Here is a 20,956-nt window from a genome sequence, read left to right as displayed (position 1 = left end):
AGGTGATAGTGGAAGTGGAATGTGCTTGAAGCAAGAGTGGGGAATCACGTGGTACTGGAGCAGCAGATGGCAGAGTTTGGGGGGAGGGTGATTGTGGTGGTTGAGGGATATGATGTGGCATAGGATGACTGGACGTGACTTAAGTGTGTGTGCAGGTATGGAGTTCTTGTGGGCCTGCTTCAGAGGTGGGGTGGAAAAATATAAGGAGAATCTTGGGAGATAGAGGTAAGAGATGTGTATATGCATGGGGGAAAAGAGGTAAACAGTTCTTAAAAAGGACATGATTTTAACATTAATGGAATCCTATACAGGAGTCTCTACTACTACTTAAGTAGATAAGAAAAACTATGCTAACGTATTTGCAAACAGGTTTAAGAACATTCTGCCAAATTTGATTGTACCTCAAAATAGGGTTTAAGGAGAGGGAGCAGTAACCAGTGTGTGTAGCGTGGTGGCTGCAATAATGAAAGCAGAGCAATGTGAAGATGACAATGCTTGCCAACTTTGATAAAAGGTGTGTTCTACCTTCCTCTTCCTCTCCTAGACATACTGGAAAACAGCAGAAATTTGGGGGGGGGGGGGGGTGACCACCTCATACGCTGACATCGCAATCTGACACAACAACATAGACCTGGAGGCAGTCTGGGAAGGGGGCTGAATTGAAGAACCCCCCCCCCCAATAAAAATAAGAGTCGGCCAGCTCTCGTAACTTATCTCTGGTCCCCCTCCCAAGAATAGGCACTACAGCCACAAACCTATCTCTGGTCCCCCTCCCAAGAATAGGCACTACAGCCACAAACCCCCCACAAGGATCAGAGAGAGAACCCAGCATAATTTGGTTTAGCACTCCTGGGCTTTGTAGACCAGCCTTAGCCTATCCTACTCCTCTAGTCTGCTCCCAGAGGTAGGTGTGTGTGTGTTGGGGGGGGGGGGGGAGGGGGTTGGAGATCAGCCCTAAAAGCATTTTGTCTGGTGTTCTCTGGAATTTAGGCCTACAGCCTTCTTGCGAGTGGCCAATTTGTGGCTGCCATACCAGGCTACTCGTCTACACCACCTGCTGAAGCCAGAGCAATAATGAGAAACTAAAGGGAATGGGACATGATATACCACCTTTCAGTGTTTTTTTTTTTTTTTGCAACGGCATTCAAAGCAATTTACATAGTATATACAGGTATTTATTTGTACCTGGGGCACTGGAGGGTTAAGTGACTTGTCCAGAGTCACAAGGAGCTACAGTGGGAATTGAACCCAGTTCCCCAGGATCAAAGTTCACTGCACTAACCACTAGGCTACTCCTCCTATACAGGAAGAGATATCAACTGAGCTGTTTTTCTCTGGCTCCATCTGCTAGCAAACGGACATAATCTGGCATGGACAATAAGGAAATGTGAAATTAAAAAAATATATGTAGTTGAAGAAGATAGGGGCTTATGGTGTCAGTTAAAGCAGGTTCTCTGAGCTAGAAGCTCAAAGTCGTTGCAGGGCCAAAAAGAGGACCCTGTCAATATAGCACTCAAAAAAAAAAAAAAAAGCAACCTCATTGTAAATCATACAAGGACAAAAAGGCAATGTCAGCCATTCACAGAGCAAAAAGCCTCAGAATATTTTATGGAGTACTCAGTTGTACTTCCCAAATTCAATCACAGGCTGAAAAAAAACTCTGGTCAACATAGCGAAGAGCAGTTTTATATCCTCATCCAACACAACTAAGAATGTTCAAACTTTTGTTTGTTTCAGATTTTGTTAGGAGGTACAGACTGGCTCCCTTTGGAACCTGAATCCCACCCACATTTTACGTGGCATTGCCACTCAGTAGTAGATGCTGCCTCACATCTGAGCTACCAGGTCAACTCTTACAGATCCTTTTCACGTCTTGAAATACACCAGATCATGGCAGTGTAGCGAACAATAGAAATCCGGAGAACGGAGAAATTACAAGCACAAGGCCAAAATGAATAGGTAGGTCAAAGTCCAAGGTTAACAACCCTCAGACTGGACAGCGTTTTACAACAGCCACCAAGTGTGCAATAGGAAAAAATCATGTTTGTAATTCCATTTGTTACAGTGCTTTTACCTGCAGATTCCTGAGCAGACTCGTGTCTGACTATGTCAGCCTCTTTCTCCTCCTTCTTTGGAATAGTACCCTCAGTGGCAGATGCTGCTGCTTCTGGCAGACTCACTCTAGTTTCTACCGTTTCTGAAAAAAACAGACAAAAACTGATCAAATACCTAAATAAAATTGTCTTCATGAGTGTACTGCAGTAGCAGGTTTCTTCCAGCCCTCCTACTTTTCCTTTACTCCTAGATACTCTTAAAAAAATTAAAAAAAAAGCATTAAAGTGCCCAATATGGACATAGGCCCAATTTAAAACATCTCTTCAAATCTCTAATACTGTAATGTACTTAAAACTTGAGTTTATCATAGCAATAAAAGGTAAGAGCATGTACTGGTAATGAAAAAAACAAAACAAAAAAAAAAACTAGAGGGCATGTCATGTTATGCATTCAGAGCTTACGAGCCAGGTGCCATATTACTTAGAAAAACAAGATCAGACTTGTATGACACTTGTGGCACTGTTGTAACTTTGAACCATAAAAGTGCCAATCTAATTACGGATATAATTTCATAAGAATTTTGTACTAATAGATGATGAAAGCATCATGAAATTCTTTTGGTAAATACAATAAACTATTTTACAAACCTACTGAAACTCATCTTTCTGGGCTCTGTGTGTTACCAACATGGAGAACATCCAAAACCTCAGTGGCTACCTACCAGCATATCACTACATTTCTTGCCAAATGTCAACCCCTGCAAACAGACCCCCCCCCCCCACCTTTTTTTTAAGAGCTGATCTAGCCACACAAAATTTGTTGTCTAATCATATATGTATACACCAAGGACAAAAAAATACTGTTAAAAGGAGGCCAAAAGTTGTATCAGAAAAAAAAAAAACAGTAAGGAGCTTAGAAATTACAGAAAACTTGCAAGTTTCTTTAGTTATGCTTTTCCAGCTGCACCAACCATGGCTAAATGCTCAGACATTATATTATGGCCAATAAGAACTTTATTCCAGCAGACATAATTCTAAAAGATTAAAGAAACAAACCAAAGCTTAAAGTGAGAGCTGCAATGTGCTTCATATCACTTTGGACATGTTACTCATAAAGCCCAAGTTTAATTGCAGCCACCATCTTAATCTCCACACATAATGAAAATTAAAAGCTATTTTCTACACGGCTGCCTCTACCTCCTAGTCTATACAGAGGCATCAGACCTTGAAACATATTTGTCTTCCCTCTTCTACAAATTTTGTCTGCAGAAAAAGATAGACAATGGCCTGCAACAGAAGCACTTGGTTGCAATGGTTTTTAGTCAAAATCAGCCATGTTATAATGGCTGGAGCAAGGGCTTCACCTTTGCTGAACTTTGGACATTTACATATGTAACCTTAAAACTAATAGTATACTTATAAACTCAAAATAAGAAAGTTTAGTGAAGGTACAACCCAACGGTTTGAGCTACAATGCTAGAGAGCATATAGAGTGAATCCAACAACATGCCAAAGTGGCACTCTCCCAGGAAGACAACTGCTCCTGCCGGAGCCCCTACTAGCCACACTGAGCAGAGCCAAGTCTCAGAGGGTTCTTCAGGTTGGGCTGTCTGGTGGGAGAATTGAAAGGCACTTTTCAAAACTCAATTTTTGACAGTTTTGAGTTACACAATTCATTTTGTTCATCAAGGCAAGATTTACTGTAACTTATTCCTGTGCCAAAACTCACTCAGTCATGGTACTTTTAACGAGTGTGTTCAATATGCAAAATTCAGTCCAAAAGCCGCTACCTATTTTTCTCAAAACTGCTACTGATGGACCGAGTTTTGGAAAACTGCTCTTCAATTTTATAAAACCACTAGTCCAGTGTTCAGTCCGCTTATATGCTGCTTTAAAACTAGCTTGAAGGCAGACTGGCAAAAACTGTCAGAATTTATACAGCTCATGCCCTTTGGCTCCTCCCTTACCTTCAGGCTCCTGAGGCTCCATGTGCTGCTTCATGGCAAGTGGGATTTCTATCAGTAAATCAAGTGGAGGGGCACTGGGTTCCAAGGGAGCTGGAGTTTCTGCCACTTCCATTCTTCTTTCTATCAAATCTAGTTATGAAGGTACAATAGTTAAAAGGAATAAAGAATTTCATTTTTTTCTGGTATTCAGAACATTGTCCACATGTAAACCAAATTTGCACTCAATGGGTTTTTCAAACCTGAAATCTGACAGCAAAACCTGGAATACCTTAAGACTTGCAGACTGGCTGTGTGTCATTCAGGCCTTGATCAAATCCCCATGCTGTTCTGAAACAGCGTCCTAAAAATTGCACCAAACAGCGTGGGGCATTAACTCCCCAAAAATCAATGCTAATTACATGCACATTTAGGTGCATTATTAGCGCTGACCATCGAGGGAAGTGCAGGAGGACTGTGTGCCTGGGCATGTGCTCAGGTACAATCCTCCTGCACTTGTTTGACATGTCCAGGCTATCAAAATCCCAGACCTCTTAAACATTCAGCTGGAGGTCCATGGGAATCCCCCAGAACCCCAAAGGTAAGGCCCTGGTGGCCTAGTGCCCCAAGCTCCCACCCCCTCCTCGACACGAAAGAGGCTGGAGGTTCGGTGTAAACCCCTCCCCCCCAACACAAAAAGTAACTTCCTGGTGGCCCAGTGGGCTATATAATCCCATCCACCCTGGTGGTCTAGCAGCCCCCCCCCCTCATCCTCCATACCTTGTAGAAATGGAGGTCCTTCTAGCACCACCTCCAAAATGGCAGCACCCTGGCCAGGATGTACTGGGCAGGGTACCATTTTGAAAGTGGCGCTAGAAGGAGGGAGTACTACTCCCTCCTCTGCTACTACAAGGTACAACGGGTGAGGGGGCTGCTAGACCACCAGGGTGGGTGGACAACCAGGGAGTTACGTTTTGTGTCAGGGGGTTTAGGGGGCCTAGAGGTCCAACAGACCTCCAACACCCCTATACCCTCGTGTCCCGGGGGGGGGGGGGGGGGGGGGGATGACAACGACGGGGTCTGAAGGTCCACTGGACACCCCGTGTTGCTGTCCAGTGAGGTGTGTGGGGGCTTGGAAGGGCTCTAGGCCACAGGGCCTCAGCCACTGAGGAGTCCACTAGACCTCTGAACTGACAGTGGCCCGGGCTGCCTGGCATGGACCGGGGGGGGGGGGGGGGGACCTTAATCCTAACCAGCTCCGAGCTGGTGTAGGGTTAAGGCACTGTTCAGCCCGTATGATCAGAGCGCATTGCTCTGATCCTACGGGCAGAATACCAGAGAACTACATTTAAATTCCCTGCGCTCTTGCGCTAGACCCCCCTCTGATCAACCACACTGGATAAATGAAGGCGCTAATGGCCTCTACTGCCCGAATTTACTTTTGATCATCAGGCCCTTAGACACCATAACACTCCCATGTGTGTGAACAAGATAAAATTTGCTCTTAAGATCTGTAAAAGACCCCCTCATATGTATTTCAAGAATTTCTGAATGTTAGAGGATTGCTGAGACTATAAGACAAGGAAGTCTGATTTGTGGAAGAAGCTGAAACTGATTTACTGAAGGTTCTAGCCACAATGGCAGCACTCCAAGATATTAAGTAGGAGCACCGCATTTGATTCACATAGTTTTTGTTCCTTGGGCTAACAAGAACTGAAAATGTGGTCCAGACAAAGCTCAGTGTCTTAGAGATGGGCCTGCAGAATCAGAGGCAGGCAGGGAGGTTGGTTGGCTTACTGACCCTTTGTGCCCCTCCCCCCTCAAGACAAGTTTTATCATCACTGTTAAAACAGAAGCATGTGTGTGGCACTCATGGTGCACTACACACTGCATTCCAGAGGGATCCATTCTATGGACCCGCAACCAAGGGTCATCACTCTGACAACTGTTAAAAAGCAAGGAAGATGTGTTTGATCATAAAGAAAATTGTTTTTATCAAAGTCTTCTCTAACCTCCCCCACCCCAGTTCCTAAGAAAACAGTGAGCAGGATCAAAGTAGGTTTTCTGTGCAGAAAGGTAAGCCAGATTCAAAAATAAATCACTAGCACCGTGCATACAGAGATATTACTTTAAGCTCCAGTGAATTGTCACCCTTGAATCTTATTCAAGTGCCAAGAGAATTTGCAAAAACCTTGTTTTCACCCTGACAAATTTATTAAGGAGAAATTAGATCTTACCTGCTAATTTGCTTTCCTTTAGTCCCTCCGGACCGGCCCAGAAAGTGACTGATGGGTTGTGCACGCCTTCCAACAGGTGGCGACTAAGAACTCTTGACTCCTCGCCCGGTTGGCCGCGGAGGTGGTGTCAGGCTACTACTTTTACCCTCTTGTAGATTTCAACCTCTTCTTCCACCTCAGTCTGTTTTTCTTCCTTCGAAGTCCACTCCATCCGCCTATTTGCTCCTCTGCCTCTCCGAGTAGCAGTCATTTATCTACCCCCGATAAGTCCCTTTCTTCCTTTCTCACTAACTTTGATGCCTGGCTTTCCTTCTTTCTTGAACCTTCATCTTTGTCCCTCATTCTTGGGGATTTTAACATTCATGCTAATGATCCCTCCGACTCTTATGCTTCTCAGTTTCTTGCTTTAACATCCTCTTTCAATCTTCAACTGTGCTCCACTGCCCCCACTCACCAGAATGGCCACTGTCTTGATCTTATCCTCTTCTCAAATTGCTCACTTTCCAGTTTCTATGCCTCAACTCTTCCCCTCTCCGACCATCATCTGATAACTTTCACACTTAAACACCCTCCCCCCTAGTCCCGTCCAATCTTAACCAATACATTTAGGAATCTTCAGGCTATTGACCCTTCTACTCTGTCCTCCAGTGTTTCAAATCTCTTCTCTACCACTATGTTATCCAAGTCTGTCAATGAAGCTGTCTCTTCCTGCCAAAGGAGGCACCAGAAAACGCTCAGCCCATGACACCACTTGCCCTCTGGTAGCGTGCCCCTTTACCTCTTCTGGAACACGTTTCTCGGAAAGAAGATAAGCAAAAGCAATCATCCCCTTAAGCCACCTAGAAATTGTGGGTTTGGACGCTGCCAACCCTTTGCGGGAACCTCCAATCAGCAGGAAGAGAGGATCTGATCTGAATTCCCCTGTAGACTGTAAATATTGTTTAAGAACTCTCCTAACATCCAGTTTATGCAAACATTGCTGATCCAGAAGAAGAATCTAGTACCAGCAAAACTACGTTTGGTTCAAATTAAATCTCAACAAGACCTTTAGGAAGGAAATAAGGAACAAGGTGTAAAACTATCTGTTCCTTAGAAAACTCCAAAAAAGAAGACCAAGCGCCTACATCTCTGATATGCATCTAGTGGCATACAAAAAATACCGTCTTGCGCGTCAAATCTTTAAGACGGCAAGCTGTCAAAGGCTCAAAAGTAGGTCTAGTAAGGACTGAAAAACTAAAGGTCCCAATCAAGAAAAACAGATTTAGAAAGAGGGCGAATTAGACCCACTCCCTGAACGAACATCTGGATGACTAGCTAGGTTTTTTCCTTTGATACAACCATAAAAGCAAGATAACGCTGCAGTCTGCACCTTAAGAGAAGGAAGTGCCAACCTTTATCAAAACTGTCCTGTAAAAAATCTAAGATCTGTGCCACTGAAGTTAGAAATGGAGACGTAACCTGGTCGGCACACCAAACCTCAAAATTGCGCCAAGTTCGAATACAAGTCAGAAGTCGATAGACAACACGACCAAAGCATCATGACAATCACGTTAGCAGAGTAACCTCTCCATCAACTGTGACCTTTCAAGAGCCAAGTCGAACCGGATCTGGATGAACTACTGGGCCCTGATTCAAAAAGCCAGGAGACTCTGGAAGCTTCAACGGAGTATCCACTAGGATGACGAGATCGGCATACTAAGGACCTGAGGAGAAAATCTAGTGCTACCAAGATTACAAGATCCCTGTGCGTCTCGATCCTTTGAGATGTCCTAGAAGAGAAATGCATAAAGAAGATCCAACGGCCAAAGCTGAAGAGAATCTATGCTCTCCGCTTTGTGATCCTTCCTGCGACTAAAGAATCGCAGCACTTTGGAACTGAGATTTGTTGCCATCAGATCCATGACTGAAAGACCCCAGCGATCGAGAATGGCTTGAAGTGCTGCCTCACTGAGCTCCCATCCTCCGGGGTTTACAGTGTGGCGACTGAGAAAGTCTGCCTGAACATTTGTTGTCCCCACCACAAGAGATGCAGACAGCTCCGAGAGATGTTCTGCTCAAACCATGAGAAGAGCCACTTTCTTTTGTAACTGATGACTCCTTGTCGCCGATTGACACAAGCTACTGCCGTCACATTGCTCGAGAGAACACACACAGGACTAGATGACAAAATGCCCCCAGGGACAAACGAATTGCTCTTGTTTCCAACATATTGATTGAGTAGCACACTTCCTCCTGGGACCAAAGGCCCTGAGAAAGCAGCCCCACACAGTGAGCCCCTCAGACTGGCATTAGTTTTTACCATTATCCACCGAGACGGATCCAAAGGAACTCCCCTGGTAAGATTTTGCGCCCGAAGCCACCAAAGGAGACTCCCATATTCCAGAGTTCTGAGCAGCAATCTGACATTCACAAAATCCATCTGCTGAGACCAACTAGACAACAGAGACTTCTGTAGAGGTCTCATGTGTGCTGTGGGGGGGGGGGGGGGCACAGGGCAAGTTGGGCTGGGGGTTTGGTATTTATATGTTGAGAGTACTCCTCCGGATAATGAGCAATTTTTTTCCAAAAATTCAAAAGGCCTGAGCTCTGCTGGACAGAGTTAACGAGAAGAGTCAGATTTGTGCACACGACACAGAAGATTTGTTCACAAACGGCAAAACTGTAGCCCCCTCATGCCCTTCCTGTCAGTACGGAACCAGACATTTATGCATTAACGTGTGACTAGTTGGGCAAGCTTGAGAGGGAAAATGAGAAGTGGCTTTTTCAACAAAGTGCAGGTGTTGTAGGGATGAGGATGGTTATAGAAGTTTGCTTAAGACTATGGAGAGAGAGAGAAAAGCATGTGAAAGGAAGCTGTGCATTCATGTTTTCTGCTATGACCCATACAAGGGTCATGATCTAAGGTAAGACATTTTATAAATAGCTTATTAACGCCATTGTATGTTTTTAAGAGATAACAGACAAAAGGTATATTTTTTAAGTGAAGTTTTTATGAGTATATTATCCTGCTTTCATTTATACTTTGTATAATATTTCTGCATAACATTTTTTCCATGAAAAAAGGTTACATTATTTTTAGATAGTAAAAAGGGGAAGTTGGGAAGGTCCCTTTGCAGACAGCTAGCCCACTACAAAGATCAGATGGAGAAAAGATAGCCTGGCTATGTGACTCAGGATCAGGCTAGGAGGTGTAATCGTAATTTGAGTATGAACTGACGTTTGATAGGATAGATTTGGTTGGAATAGAAGGTAGACGGTTAGTAGGTGGGACGTGCTAAGATGGTAATTAATTTCCTGCTTATTGTATAATATGTATTAAATCAAACTGTATAAATATGAGTGAAAGCTCTGTAAGGGAGGGCTTAGTACTTCCTCCAATCAGGAAGCTGGCTGGGTGGGTCAACCTCACTAACTATTCTCTTTTATATTTAAGACTTGCCCGGTGCTTATGCTGTTGAACTAAACTTATTCTTTTTCCTTTTGAATAAGCTTTCTTTTTACTTCTAAGTAACTTGTAGGTTCTTGTTTTTATTTTGTATAAGGTACAAGGCTAAGGACCAGGATGGTGAGCACTTCAGCTATAATCAGCTGAGGTAGGGTGTGCAGGGGAGATTACATAAAGTGTGGTCATAATCTGACCCATACAGCGCTCTGGCTCAAAGAACTACCTCTATCACTACCACCATGGATCCTAAGACCTGAAAATAATCTCTTGCACCCAGCACCGGTTTGCACAGGAGTACAAATCTGATCCTGAAATTTGACAATTCTGTTCTATGGAAGAAACACGCGCCCTAGAAGAGTATCGAAGGAGACTCCGAGATAACTGACGGACTGAGACAGCACTAAGTGACTCTCGAGAGGGTTTACCACCCATCCAAGGGACTGAAGAAACTGGAATTCTCGAGCTGTGACCTGCAGAGCTTCCTGGTACGACTTTGCAGTGATCAACCAATTGTTCAGGTAAGGATTAACTAGAATGCCCTCTTTTCTTAGAGCTATTGCCACCACCACCATGACCTCCGTGAAGGTCCGAGGAGCTGTAGCGAGGCCGAAAGGCAGAGTATGAAACGGACAATGCTTGCCCAAGACTGCAAAACGAAGAAACTGCTAGTGGAACGGCCGAATCAGGATGTGCAGATAGGCCTCTGTTAAGTCTAAAGCTGTTAAAAACTCCCCTGACTGAATGGGTACTATGACCGAAAAATGTTTCCATATGAAAACTAGAAACCTTGAGCATCCCGGTTGACCACTGAGGTCCAAAATCGGTTGGAAGGACCCTTCCTTCCTCAGGACGACAAAGTAAATGGAATAGCAACCTGATCTCCGAAGGTGAAACTAGACAGCCAGCCTGTAACTCGAGAAGCCTCTCTAGAGCGTCCTTGACTGCTCCTGCTTCGAGACGCGAACAGGGAGACTCCAGGAAAGCACCTGGCAGCTGCCACGCAAACTCTTAAGGCATACCTGTTGTGAATAACCACTCAATCTGAGGTAACCTGGGTCCACCTCCAATAAAACTGAGCTAAGCAAGCTCCCACAGGAATTAGAGGTTGGGCCCAGAGACTTTCATTGGAAAGGATGTGCAGGGGACTGAAAGGAAGTACCTGTATCTCTGCCTCCCTGACAGGCACCTCAAAAGGACTGGAACCTCTGAAAGAACTGAGAATTCTAAGAATTAGCTACTCTGCCAGGTATAAAGCAACAAAAATCTCTGCCACTTCCCCCAGTGAAAAGAAGGCCACGACCAGTGACCTAGGACGATCCTTAGGCAAATCAAGGAACCTCAGTATCTCCCAGACTCTTAGCCAATTTATCAAGCTCTTCCCCGAATAGAAAAGATCCTAGAAAGGGAAACTTACTAAGCTTAGACTTGGAAGCAGCATCAGTAGACCAACGACAAAGCCAAAGAGATCGATGCACGGCCACACTTAAAAGTCCAACTTTGAAGAAGCCCTCAGCAAATCATACACAGTATCCACTAAGAAAGCAGAACCCATCTCAATCTTCACAACCCCCTTGTCTATAAAGGAAAAATCATCCTAAGTCCTATCTAAATCCCTTTTCAACCAGCGAAGTAGCCCAGTATTTCTTCTGATAACCACAGAGATAACCAGAAAGCACCAGCTTTTATGATGCCCTTGACTAAAAGGAAGAACTTGCGCTCCTGTACAGTCGAGGATTCTTCCTCAAAATTTAAAGTAGAAGCAACCAATGATACGAGATCCTGTAAATCTTCTTTATGAAAAATCCTCACCGCTGAAGGATCTTCTCCAGGAAGGTGCACATCTGCAAGTGGATCTATAGGACTGGTGTTCTTACAGAATTCTGCATCTCCCAAGGCAACATCTTCCTCGAGAAAGGGCATCTCAGGATCTGTGTTAGAAGCATGCTCAACTTCTAGGTCTCAGGAGACCCTAGGCTACTTAGCCAACGACAGACCTCCCTGACATAGCAGAAGGAGCTGCTGCATGCAAAGAAAAGCCTGATACATTTGCAGTACAAATTCAGGAGGGAGTCCCCACTCAAGAACTCCCATCTACTCAGGAACAGGCAGCGAAGAAGCTTCTGACAAGTGCCCCAGAACAGAAGCAGGCCGCTCCTACAAGAAGGGCTGTTTTTCCCCACCAAAACTGGAGCTTGCAACACACAAGCAGCAACCTCCGAGAAGAAACTGCAGAGGCCGACAGATGCGGACTTGGAAGAAACTGGAATGGCAGTATTTCCTTGGCGGTGACTCCGGCCGCTGTGAAAACCCCTTCTCTGACATACCACACAGCATTGGAGCTTTTCCGCCATGGTGCGGTGATTGCAATTGCTTTTTTTTTTTTTTTTTTTTTTTTTTTTAAATACCAGAAAAATTCCCCCTGAAAGGAAAGGACAGCTGCCAAGCACTGGACCCACAGAATGGGTATGCTGCACCAAAGGAACAAAACATAGCTTGAAGCAGAGCTGCTTTGGCTGTTCGTGGCTTTTTTTTGTTTTTTTGAAAAAGAAGAAAATTAACATGGCTCTCTCTCCCAGACCTCGAAACACCCTTCACTCAAAGGGGTCGAGGTTAGTGCAATACTTCCCTATGAAGAAGGCTCTTGCCTGTACTAAGAAACATGGGAAGAGGTTGTGGGAGTAGGGACCCGGCCACCCAACTGCAACACCCCTGAGGCTTACTGAGAATCCCCATGGCCCTCAGCCTCTGACTGCTATCAGTAAAACCAGTACACAGAAGAAAAAGGAAACTAAACTAGGAACGATTAGAAAGAAGAAGAAAAGTAAGACTGAAGGGCTCACCACTTTCCACCTGCTGGAAACTGAGAATACCGAATCCTCCACTAGCTAGCCAGGGCTCTTATTGGCTCTCAGTAGAGTCAGAGTTCAGTATTCACCTGCTGGAAGGCGTGCACAACCTATCAGACACTTTTAAGGGCCAGTCCGGAGGGACGCTAAGGAATAAACTGATGGTGAGCATCACTGTTCCCTGAACAAACTTTGCTACTCTCAACTTTAAGAAGGCAGGAACAGCCACATATAAAGGAGTTGTTAACCTTGCTGAAAGCATGAAACTTTTGGTACAACTTCCTCAAATGCTCATAACTTTCGGCCTGCAGCAACTTGTTGTAAAGATTTAACACTTTTTGGTTCTGTATGGGGGTAACAGGTTCACGTTAGTAAAATCTGCAAAATAGTATCTGTGTACAAAGACCAACTGATATCACATACTAACCCCAAGGTCATTCATGGCACCATTTTAAAACTTTTTTTTTTAAATTCTTTTCAAAGATGCCGTATTCTGTTCTCCCAATCCTGTCCCTTACCTTCAGAAAACGTCTGAGCTGGCTGCACATCAGATTGTCTTTCTGTTGTCTTCTGCCCAGCAGGTACAACAGCTGCATCAGAAGCAATATGTTCCGACAGGGGCTCATTACATTCTATTAAAAACGGTGTTTCTGTAGATACTGGAGAGACAAAAGCAATACTATTTAGAATGCTGTTCAGCTGATGAAGTTGCTGATAGTTATCATGCACTAGAAGAGGCTCCAGATTAAATCAACCATGGAGGCAGACCAAGGCCCTTTGTCATGATGCATAGCACAAACAATTCCCCCCCCCCCCCAAAAAAAAAAAAAAAACCCCTAAAAAGCTATATTCATTTGTATGGCAGGAAAAAAAATAGACACAGAAGCGAGCTTAGTGCCGATTGAAATACAGTCGATTGACCCACGGACCCTGAAGAAGGCGGCGAAACTTGGGCCGAAGTCGGGCCGTGGATGGGGTTTATATGACTGTATTCCGTTTGTGAGACTGCCCAGAAATTTTTCTAGCAGCAAGCTAAGTACCCATGAAATCTAATTTGATTAAAACAAGAAAATGGAAGTGGGTTACTTAATAGAGGTTTTTGAGCCAGTGATGATCGGGCGGTGCTCCCTAACGTTGTTATACAACATAAGGAGCACACGCCAGGATTGAGGCTTTTCCTCTATAATTTAAGTATAATCCATATTTGACGCTATCAATATCTATTTAGGAGTCTAATGTTATGTGTGTGTTGATATAGGAAAAAAAATAGGACACCATATTGAAGCATATCTGGGGGAAACTAACAGTTTGGGTTCCAACTACCAGGGACTCTCTTCAGGCTGCCTAAGCAACCAGCAGCTCATTTTCCCTTTCATTCCTAAACAATTCTCAGTACTAACTACAATTCTGGTCAATATTCAACATATTCTCACTATAGTAAACTTGGGTTCGGAATAATTTATCTTTTTATATATATATATATATATATATATATATATATATATATATATATACACTTTAAAAAAATGCTAAAGTGTTTTAAATTGTTTTAAATGTGCTCAGACCATACCGTTTACACCCATTATATCCCCAAGAGGAATATGTGGTGGTGTCACAAAGGAACCATCATTGCACATGTGATGTTCCACCTCCTAGTATTTGTGTATGTACATACAGCTGAGCCCAAGTAGATCTTACTCACCGATGTATGCGTATATCTATAATACAAATGTATAAGTCATGAACTACTCACATTAAATATTGTTAGACTTGAGCTCAAACCTCCGCCCATAAATTATGGTACATTCCATATTACCTTCTGATACATGGATAATAAAACATACAGTTCAACGTTTGTTTAAACCTAAAGGAGGAATATGTTAATTCATGACACCCTGATCTCTCTTCCCCCACATATCTGACACAAACCAGCCCACAATGCAATATACACACATATTCACATAATTATTTCACTTCCCTTGGGGTATATTGTGCTCATGCTTCATTAAAATCACATATCATTCATCCATTCCAATCTTGCCATCAAAATAACTGCTCCCTTTAACTCTGGCCGAGTTTCAAAAGTCTTCATCAGAAAGGGAAAAATACTAATCTTTTAAACCAATTTGCAGGCATCATAAATCCCCCGGGTGGGATCGCCTCTGGAATCCTTCCTCACTCCGCGGAGAGATATACGCATACATCGGTGAGTAAGATCTACTTGGGCTCAGCTGTATGTACATACACAAATACTAGGAGGTGGAACATCACATGTGCAATGATGGTTCCTTTGTGACACCACCACATATTCCTCTTGGGGATATAATGGGTGTAAACGGTATGGTCTGAGCACATTTAAAACAATTTAAAACACTTTAGCATTTTTTTTAAAGTGCATATATATATATAAAAAATAAATAAATAAAAAGATAAATTATTCTGAACCCAAGTTTACTATAGTGAGTTTAAGGTTTAACTTGGTTTGCTGGATTTGATCTTCCTGATTTTTTGCAATATTCAACATATGCCAGTTCTGATTTGTCTGCAAAAGGAGATGGTGACTCCTAAGAACAATTAAAGAAACAAGAAAAGCACGACCCTCCACAATCATGTGCAATATGGGATGCATTCTAAACTGAAAAAAAACAATTTCTTACCTGTAAGCAGGTGTTCGGAGGACAACAGGATGAATATTCTTTATAACATCATTCATAGCCTGCACAGGAATGCTCCCCAGTTTTTCTCAAAGCTTTCAGAAGCATCAAACTGCACACATGCACGCATCTTCCTACCTGCTGCCATTGTACAGGACCTTGTCAATCTAATATATATATATATATATATATATATATATATATATATATATATATATATATAGCTAACAGAATCCAAATCCTTGGGGGGGGGGGGGGGGAAGGTGTAGTTCGATTCTAGACCCCCCACAGAGACTCTGAAGTCTGACCAAACCAACTGTTGCACTGGGTGTCCTGCTCCACCTCAGTAATGAGATGTAGATGTGCTGGACTGAAGACTACATTGTAGCTCTGCAAATTTCCTCTATATAGAGGCTCTCACGTGGGCTACTAATGCAGCCATGGATATGAAATTATGAGCCATAGCATGACCCTCAGGAGCCAGTCCAGCCTCAGCACTAAGGTGTGATAGAAAGCCCAGATCTTTGTTAAGTCCTGTCTGGTGAGTGACCAAATATTTCATCATTTTGACTTCAAAGGTCTTACGTTCCTGGATTGTCTTAATTTCTTTTTAGTATTCTTACCATAAGGTCATTGATGCAGTTTTTTCTTTGGCTTTGTAAAGTGCTGTCCCGCAGAAGTGGCATCTTGTAGGACAGGAAAAAGGGATCTCTGGCCTTGCCCTCATACCAGACAGAAAAACCTATTCCACTTAAAAAGTCATAGGATCTCCTAGTGCAATGCTTTTCAACTCGGTCCTCGGGGCACATCCAGTCAGGTATTCAGGATGCCCACAATGAATATGCATAAAATTTGCACATCAAGAAAGCAGTGTGTATGGCAAATCTCGTGTATATTCATTGTGGGTATCCTGAAAAACTGACTTGATGGGTGTGCCTGAAGGAGTGGGTTGAGCAGCATTGTCCTAGTGGAATCTCAGCAGGACCTGACACACACTCCGGCAAATTCAGGGAATCCACTACTACCCTCAACATCCAAGCTGTGATGGCCAGGGCCTGGAGATCAGGATGAAGTAGGGATCACCCATCCCCAACAAGAGCTGAAGTACTCCAGTCTCCAAATATCTTTGGAAGCAAGGTCCAGAAGAAAAGGAAACCAGATATATCTCAGCCAATATAGCATGATCAGGACTGTGGTTCCTCGATGTTGCTTGAGTTTCAGTAAAGTTCTTACCAAGAGGGGTATATGATACATGTACAGAAGGCCCTTCCCAAATGGAGGTGAAAAGTATCTGAGGCCAATCTGCAGCAGAGCGGAAAAAGTTATATCAAGGCTGCCGCTTGAAGTCTCAGCAGCCATTTTAAACAAGAAGCGGCGACGAGAGGATCAGTGGCAGTGGGCAGGAAAGCAGACGCACGCACAGAAATTGGAACAGAAGATCATTCAGTAAGCAACGCCGCGAAGGCCAGAACACGACTTCGGCTGACGGGGGTTGGGGTCCCCCGTCAGCACAGGTACTCGATGGCGGCGGGGGACGGTTTTTGGCGAGGGGGGGGGGTCGTTGAAAACGGAGGGAGGGCAGAGTCTGGAACTCGGTGGGAGGGGACAGAGCGACAGCAAGGGAGGGTGGAGGATTGCCTTGCTAGCGCCCGTTTCCTTGCCTTAAGAAACGGGCCTTTTTTACTAGTTTGTTTATAAATTGTAATCAGTGTGTCATTTAGAGGATCTGGTTAAAGCGACACCCTTAGCACTCTCCACCCTGTAGTGCTTGCCAAAAGGTATGTAGCGATGACTGTCGCCACCTTATAATATTTCCAAAGACAGTAGTCTCCACCCAGGATATTGTTCAACACCTCGTAGAATGAGACCACAAGGCCTGAAGAGCCTGCTTCCCCGCAAGCAATTAAGCTGACATGATAGTCTCCTTCATCCATTTAGCAATTGTGGGCTTGGAAGCCATAAGACAAAGCCTCTTGTTTACCAGAAAGCAGTGTGTGCGATCCACAAAACTCATTCATGACTTCCAGATATTTAATGAGGATTCTACGCAAATTGAGAAGCTTCACAGAAGAAAACTGAGCCTCTTTGCCCTCTCTGTAAAAGAATGAAAGTTCCACAGATTAGTTGAGATGAAATGCTGACACCACTTTCAGAAAAAAGGAAGGAACAGTGTATAGGGAGATCCCCTGCCTCTGAAAAGCGAAAAAAGGGATACCAACAATAGCCTGAAGCTCCAAAACCCTACGTGCCAACGCAACAGCCACCAAGAATGCCATCTTTAGAATAAGGAGAACAAGGAGATCTTCTGGAGTAGCTCAAAAGGTGGCTTCAGAAGAGCCTGAAGGACTAAGTTCCACTCTGGAGACTGTATGAAAGGGAGGCCTGTAAGCGACCTCCTCCCTGCAAGAATCGAGCCGCAAGAGAGACATCTTCTGTAGTCTGCCACAGAAACAGGCCAAAGCTGCAACCTGAACATTTAGAGAATCCAACACCAATCCTGTCTGAAGACCTGCTTGCAGAAATGCTAGGATGTGCACAGAGAATATCTCAGAACACCAGTGTCATGAAACGCCTAGCCACCCGTCTGGGGTTACCCTGAGGCCAGAGGGTCTATCCCCAGCACAGCTCAGGTCCGTCTGCACCTGTCATTTGTGTTCTACACTAGCACCCTCCTCCCACTGACTGGGTCACAACTGCCTCTGAGCGAGTCTCCTGCTCCCAAATTATCCCCAGTGATTTCTAGGTTACTGGAGGCCACACTTCCACTGGTCCCTCAGTTCCCAGAAAAGCACTCGTAGATCCAACACACAAACCACAGGTATTCTTTATCAGTCCAGACAGGCAGAACCAACGAATTGTGTTTATTCTCTTAAAAATATTGAAAAGTGGAACAAAATAGTGCAAACAGGCAAACAAGTAACTGAAATATGGATCAATTATAACACTAACTAAACATTTGCATACTGGCTGCACAGTACCTGGGAAGATCAGGACATATAATTCACCAAATCTCAGCAAAGAGATGTCTCTCTTTCTTCCTGGCTGAGACTGGAGCAACAGCCAGCCCCTGCTGGGTAATTTCAAAACTCCAGGCCAGAGCCCAGAACAGTCAAGTTTAATTTTCAAATAAAAACTGGTTACATCACTACAAGCACTTCCTATTATCCGTAAGTCTAAAGAGGCATGGATCCTCCATGAGCACCAGATCTGGTTTCAGTAAGCCATGTACCCGCGGAAGACAGAGAGGACCCCGATCCAGCATTTGAATCAGGTCCACATATCATGGCCTCCATGTCCAATCTGGGGCTACGAGAATTATTCGACCCTGGAGCAATGTGATCTTTTCAATATTTGGCCTACTATGGACCAAGGAGTGAAGACATATAGTAGATGTGTCTCTGGCCATGGCTGCAGGAGCACATCAATCCCTACTGAGCCTGATTCTTTCTGATGGCATGAAGAACTTGGGCACTTTGGCATTTATTTTCATCATCATCAAGTCCAGAAGCGGACAACCCCATTGGTCCACTATCAGCTGAAAACTGGCTGCACAATTTCCATCCTCCTGAAGGCAAGGAGCACCTGAGAAAGTCTGCCTCCACATTCAAGGACCCAGTAACGTAAGCTGTCAAGAAGCACAGAAGATTTGTCTCCACCCAACTCATAAGGGAGGCCACCTCGACTGCAGGTCCTGCCTTGCTTGCCGATATAAACCATTGCATTATCAGAGAAAACTCAGACCGGATCCCCACCATAAAGGGAGTAAAGTCGTGTAAAGCATTTGGCACTGCCCTGACCGCCAAGCAATTATCTACCATAGATTATTCCATCCAGGTGCCCTGTGCCAGATGGAACTTGTAATAAGCTTCCGAACCAACTTGCTGGCGTCACCACCACCAAGTGCGTTATTGGAAAGGGAGCTCAGTCAAATCCCTGGGCTCCAAAATTTAACCAACAGGAGGGTGAGGTGGTTGATGCAATCATCAGCTGATTCATCAGCTCTGCTGTAATGCTCAGCAGTGAACAGAACAGTGAGTGACCACATGGGTTGGATTTCGGAGGAGGAGGGGGCAGAGCAAGTACATGGCAGCACACAGGTGAGGCATTGACTTCCTCCCCTCCAACTCCTCACAGATATTTTTGATCACAGGCTGCCATTGAGCAACACTGTAACCAGGGACAGACACTTCTTGCCTATAGCTGCCAAAAGAGAGGGAGCAGTAGATAGAAAAGGAGAGGAGAAACCTTGACATGACAGTTTTACATGCATTGCCAAAGTAATGCATTCAAGAAGTTTAAAAAAAAAAAAAAAAGTACTGGGAGAGAAATAGAAGGGGATTGAAAGGATTTACTGGCTAGGGGAGAATTCTGCTGTGAAAGGCTGGATGTGGCAGGAGTGGAGGAGTGGCCTAGTGGTTAGGGTGGTGGACTTTGGTCCTGGGGAACTGAGTTCGATTCCCGGCACAGGCAGCTCCTTGTGACTCTGGGCAAGTCACTTAACCCTCCATTGCCCCATGTAAGCCGCATTGAGCCTGCTATGAGTGGGAAAGCGCGGGGTACAAATGTAACAACAACAAAAAGAAACAGCTGTAAGGGGTAGAAAGGCTTGATGATGGGGACAAGCCGAGAGTGGGAGAGGAATAGGAAGACAGTGAGCGAGTTGCAAGGGGTTACTGACAATTCTACTGTGAAGATTTGAAGAGACAGGATAGTGGGGACAGAGTGGAGCTGTGAGAGAAACAAAGCAGTGAAAGGAATTGAAAGGGATTACCAGTTGGGGGAGAGAATGTTGCTGTAAGGAGATAGAAGTGGCTGAATGCATCTTTAAGAGTAAGAGGTTGAGTGATGGATGAGTTCAGCAACAGTGAGAGGAGGAGGAGAAGAGCTTAAAGGGAACATGGGCTGTGATGAGGAAAGAGGAGCTGAGAGAAGTGCACATAGGTTAAGAGGGTGAAAAGTAAAATTGGGGAAACAAATGACATTTTTGAAAAACAGCAAATTCATCTTGTGGATTTTTATAAGCTACACCTGTGCCATCAGCAGCTCTGAACACTCGGTATAACCTTCCGTACTCTTCTACTCATATGTGGAACTGTACAGCTACACCAGTCCTTGCCTCAAAGCTTGGAACGCAGTGAAGACAATTTCCTACAGACTTGCCAAGTGTTTAAAATGAATACATTAGGGAGAGCTTGTGTTTGATTTAAAAAGATCTTTTTAGACAATCTTAACATGGCTAGAAGGAACATGGACCAATTCAGGAAGTCTATCCCAGGCATATAGTTCAGCAAGGTGGAAAGCAAAAGAGTTGGCGATTAAGCTACAGCAGAAAAGTACAGAAGCACATACCTCTGTTGGGATTCAAACTGGAAGTGGTGCTCTTTAATGGCTGTCATGCCTCCACTTGAGTGGTGGCAAAAATCACTCCAGTAGCATTCGATAGCCCTATGGATAGTGTAAAGCCTCATGGAGCCTGGAAACCCAGATTCAGTTAGCATCCTCACTGGTCAGTGATGTTCTTAGTTATTTCTTATACTACCCACGCTATAACATATACAACTGTGGTTTATACGTACTGACAACTGTAGTTGCTCTCCACTAAGCCACGGCCATTCAATAACAGCCCTAGAGATTCTGGTCTTACCTATTGATTCAGTATGCTGAACACCAGCTGCTTTGGTCTCTTCTGTAAACTTCGTCTCTGCAGTGACAGCAGCTGAAGCTTCTGGTAAAGTAAACTCTGCTTCCTCAGCTCTCCTGGGGGGTTCTGAACACAG

The 20,956-nt window shown here is 44.2% G+C and overlaps 1 protein-coding gene across 1 annotated transcript in view; it reads right to left on the bottom strand.

Annotated features, from left to right (window-relative positions):
* Positions 1-20,956, bottom strand: part of LOC115465827 (microtubule-associated protein 4-like) — a 287,677-nt gene that overhangs the window by 6,202 nt on the left and 260,519 nt on the right. The window contains exons 10-13 of the mRNA XM_030196585.1: positions 20,824-20,946; positions 13,044-13,184; positions 4,022-4,150; positions 2,075-2,197 (exon numbers count right to left, since the gene is read on the bottom strand). Coding sequence (XP_030052445.1) covers positions 2,075-2,197; positions 4,022-4,150; positions 13,044-13,184; positions 20,824-20,946 — 516 coding nt within the window. The remainder of the gene's footprint in view (positions 1-2,074; positions 2,198-4,021; positions 4,151-13,043; positions 13,185-20,823; positions 20,947-20,956) is intronic.

This window comes from Microcaecilia unicolor, chromosome 1 (genome assembly GCF_901765095.1).
Source record: "Microcaecilia unicolor chromosome 1, aMicUni1.1, whole genome shotgun sequence".
In the NCBI taxonomy this organism is placed as follows: Eukaryota; Metazoa; Chordata; class Amphibia; order Gymnophiona; family Siphonopidae; genus Microcaecilia; species Microcaecilia unicolor.
This window is presented reverse-complemented; position numbering and strand designations above follow the sequence as displayed.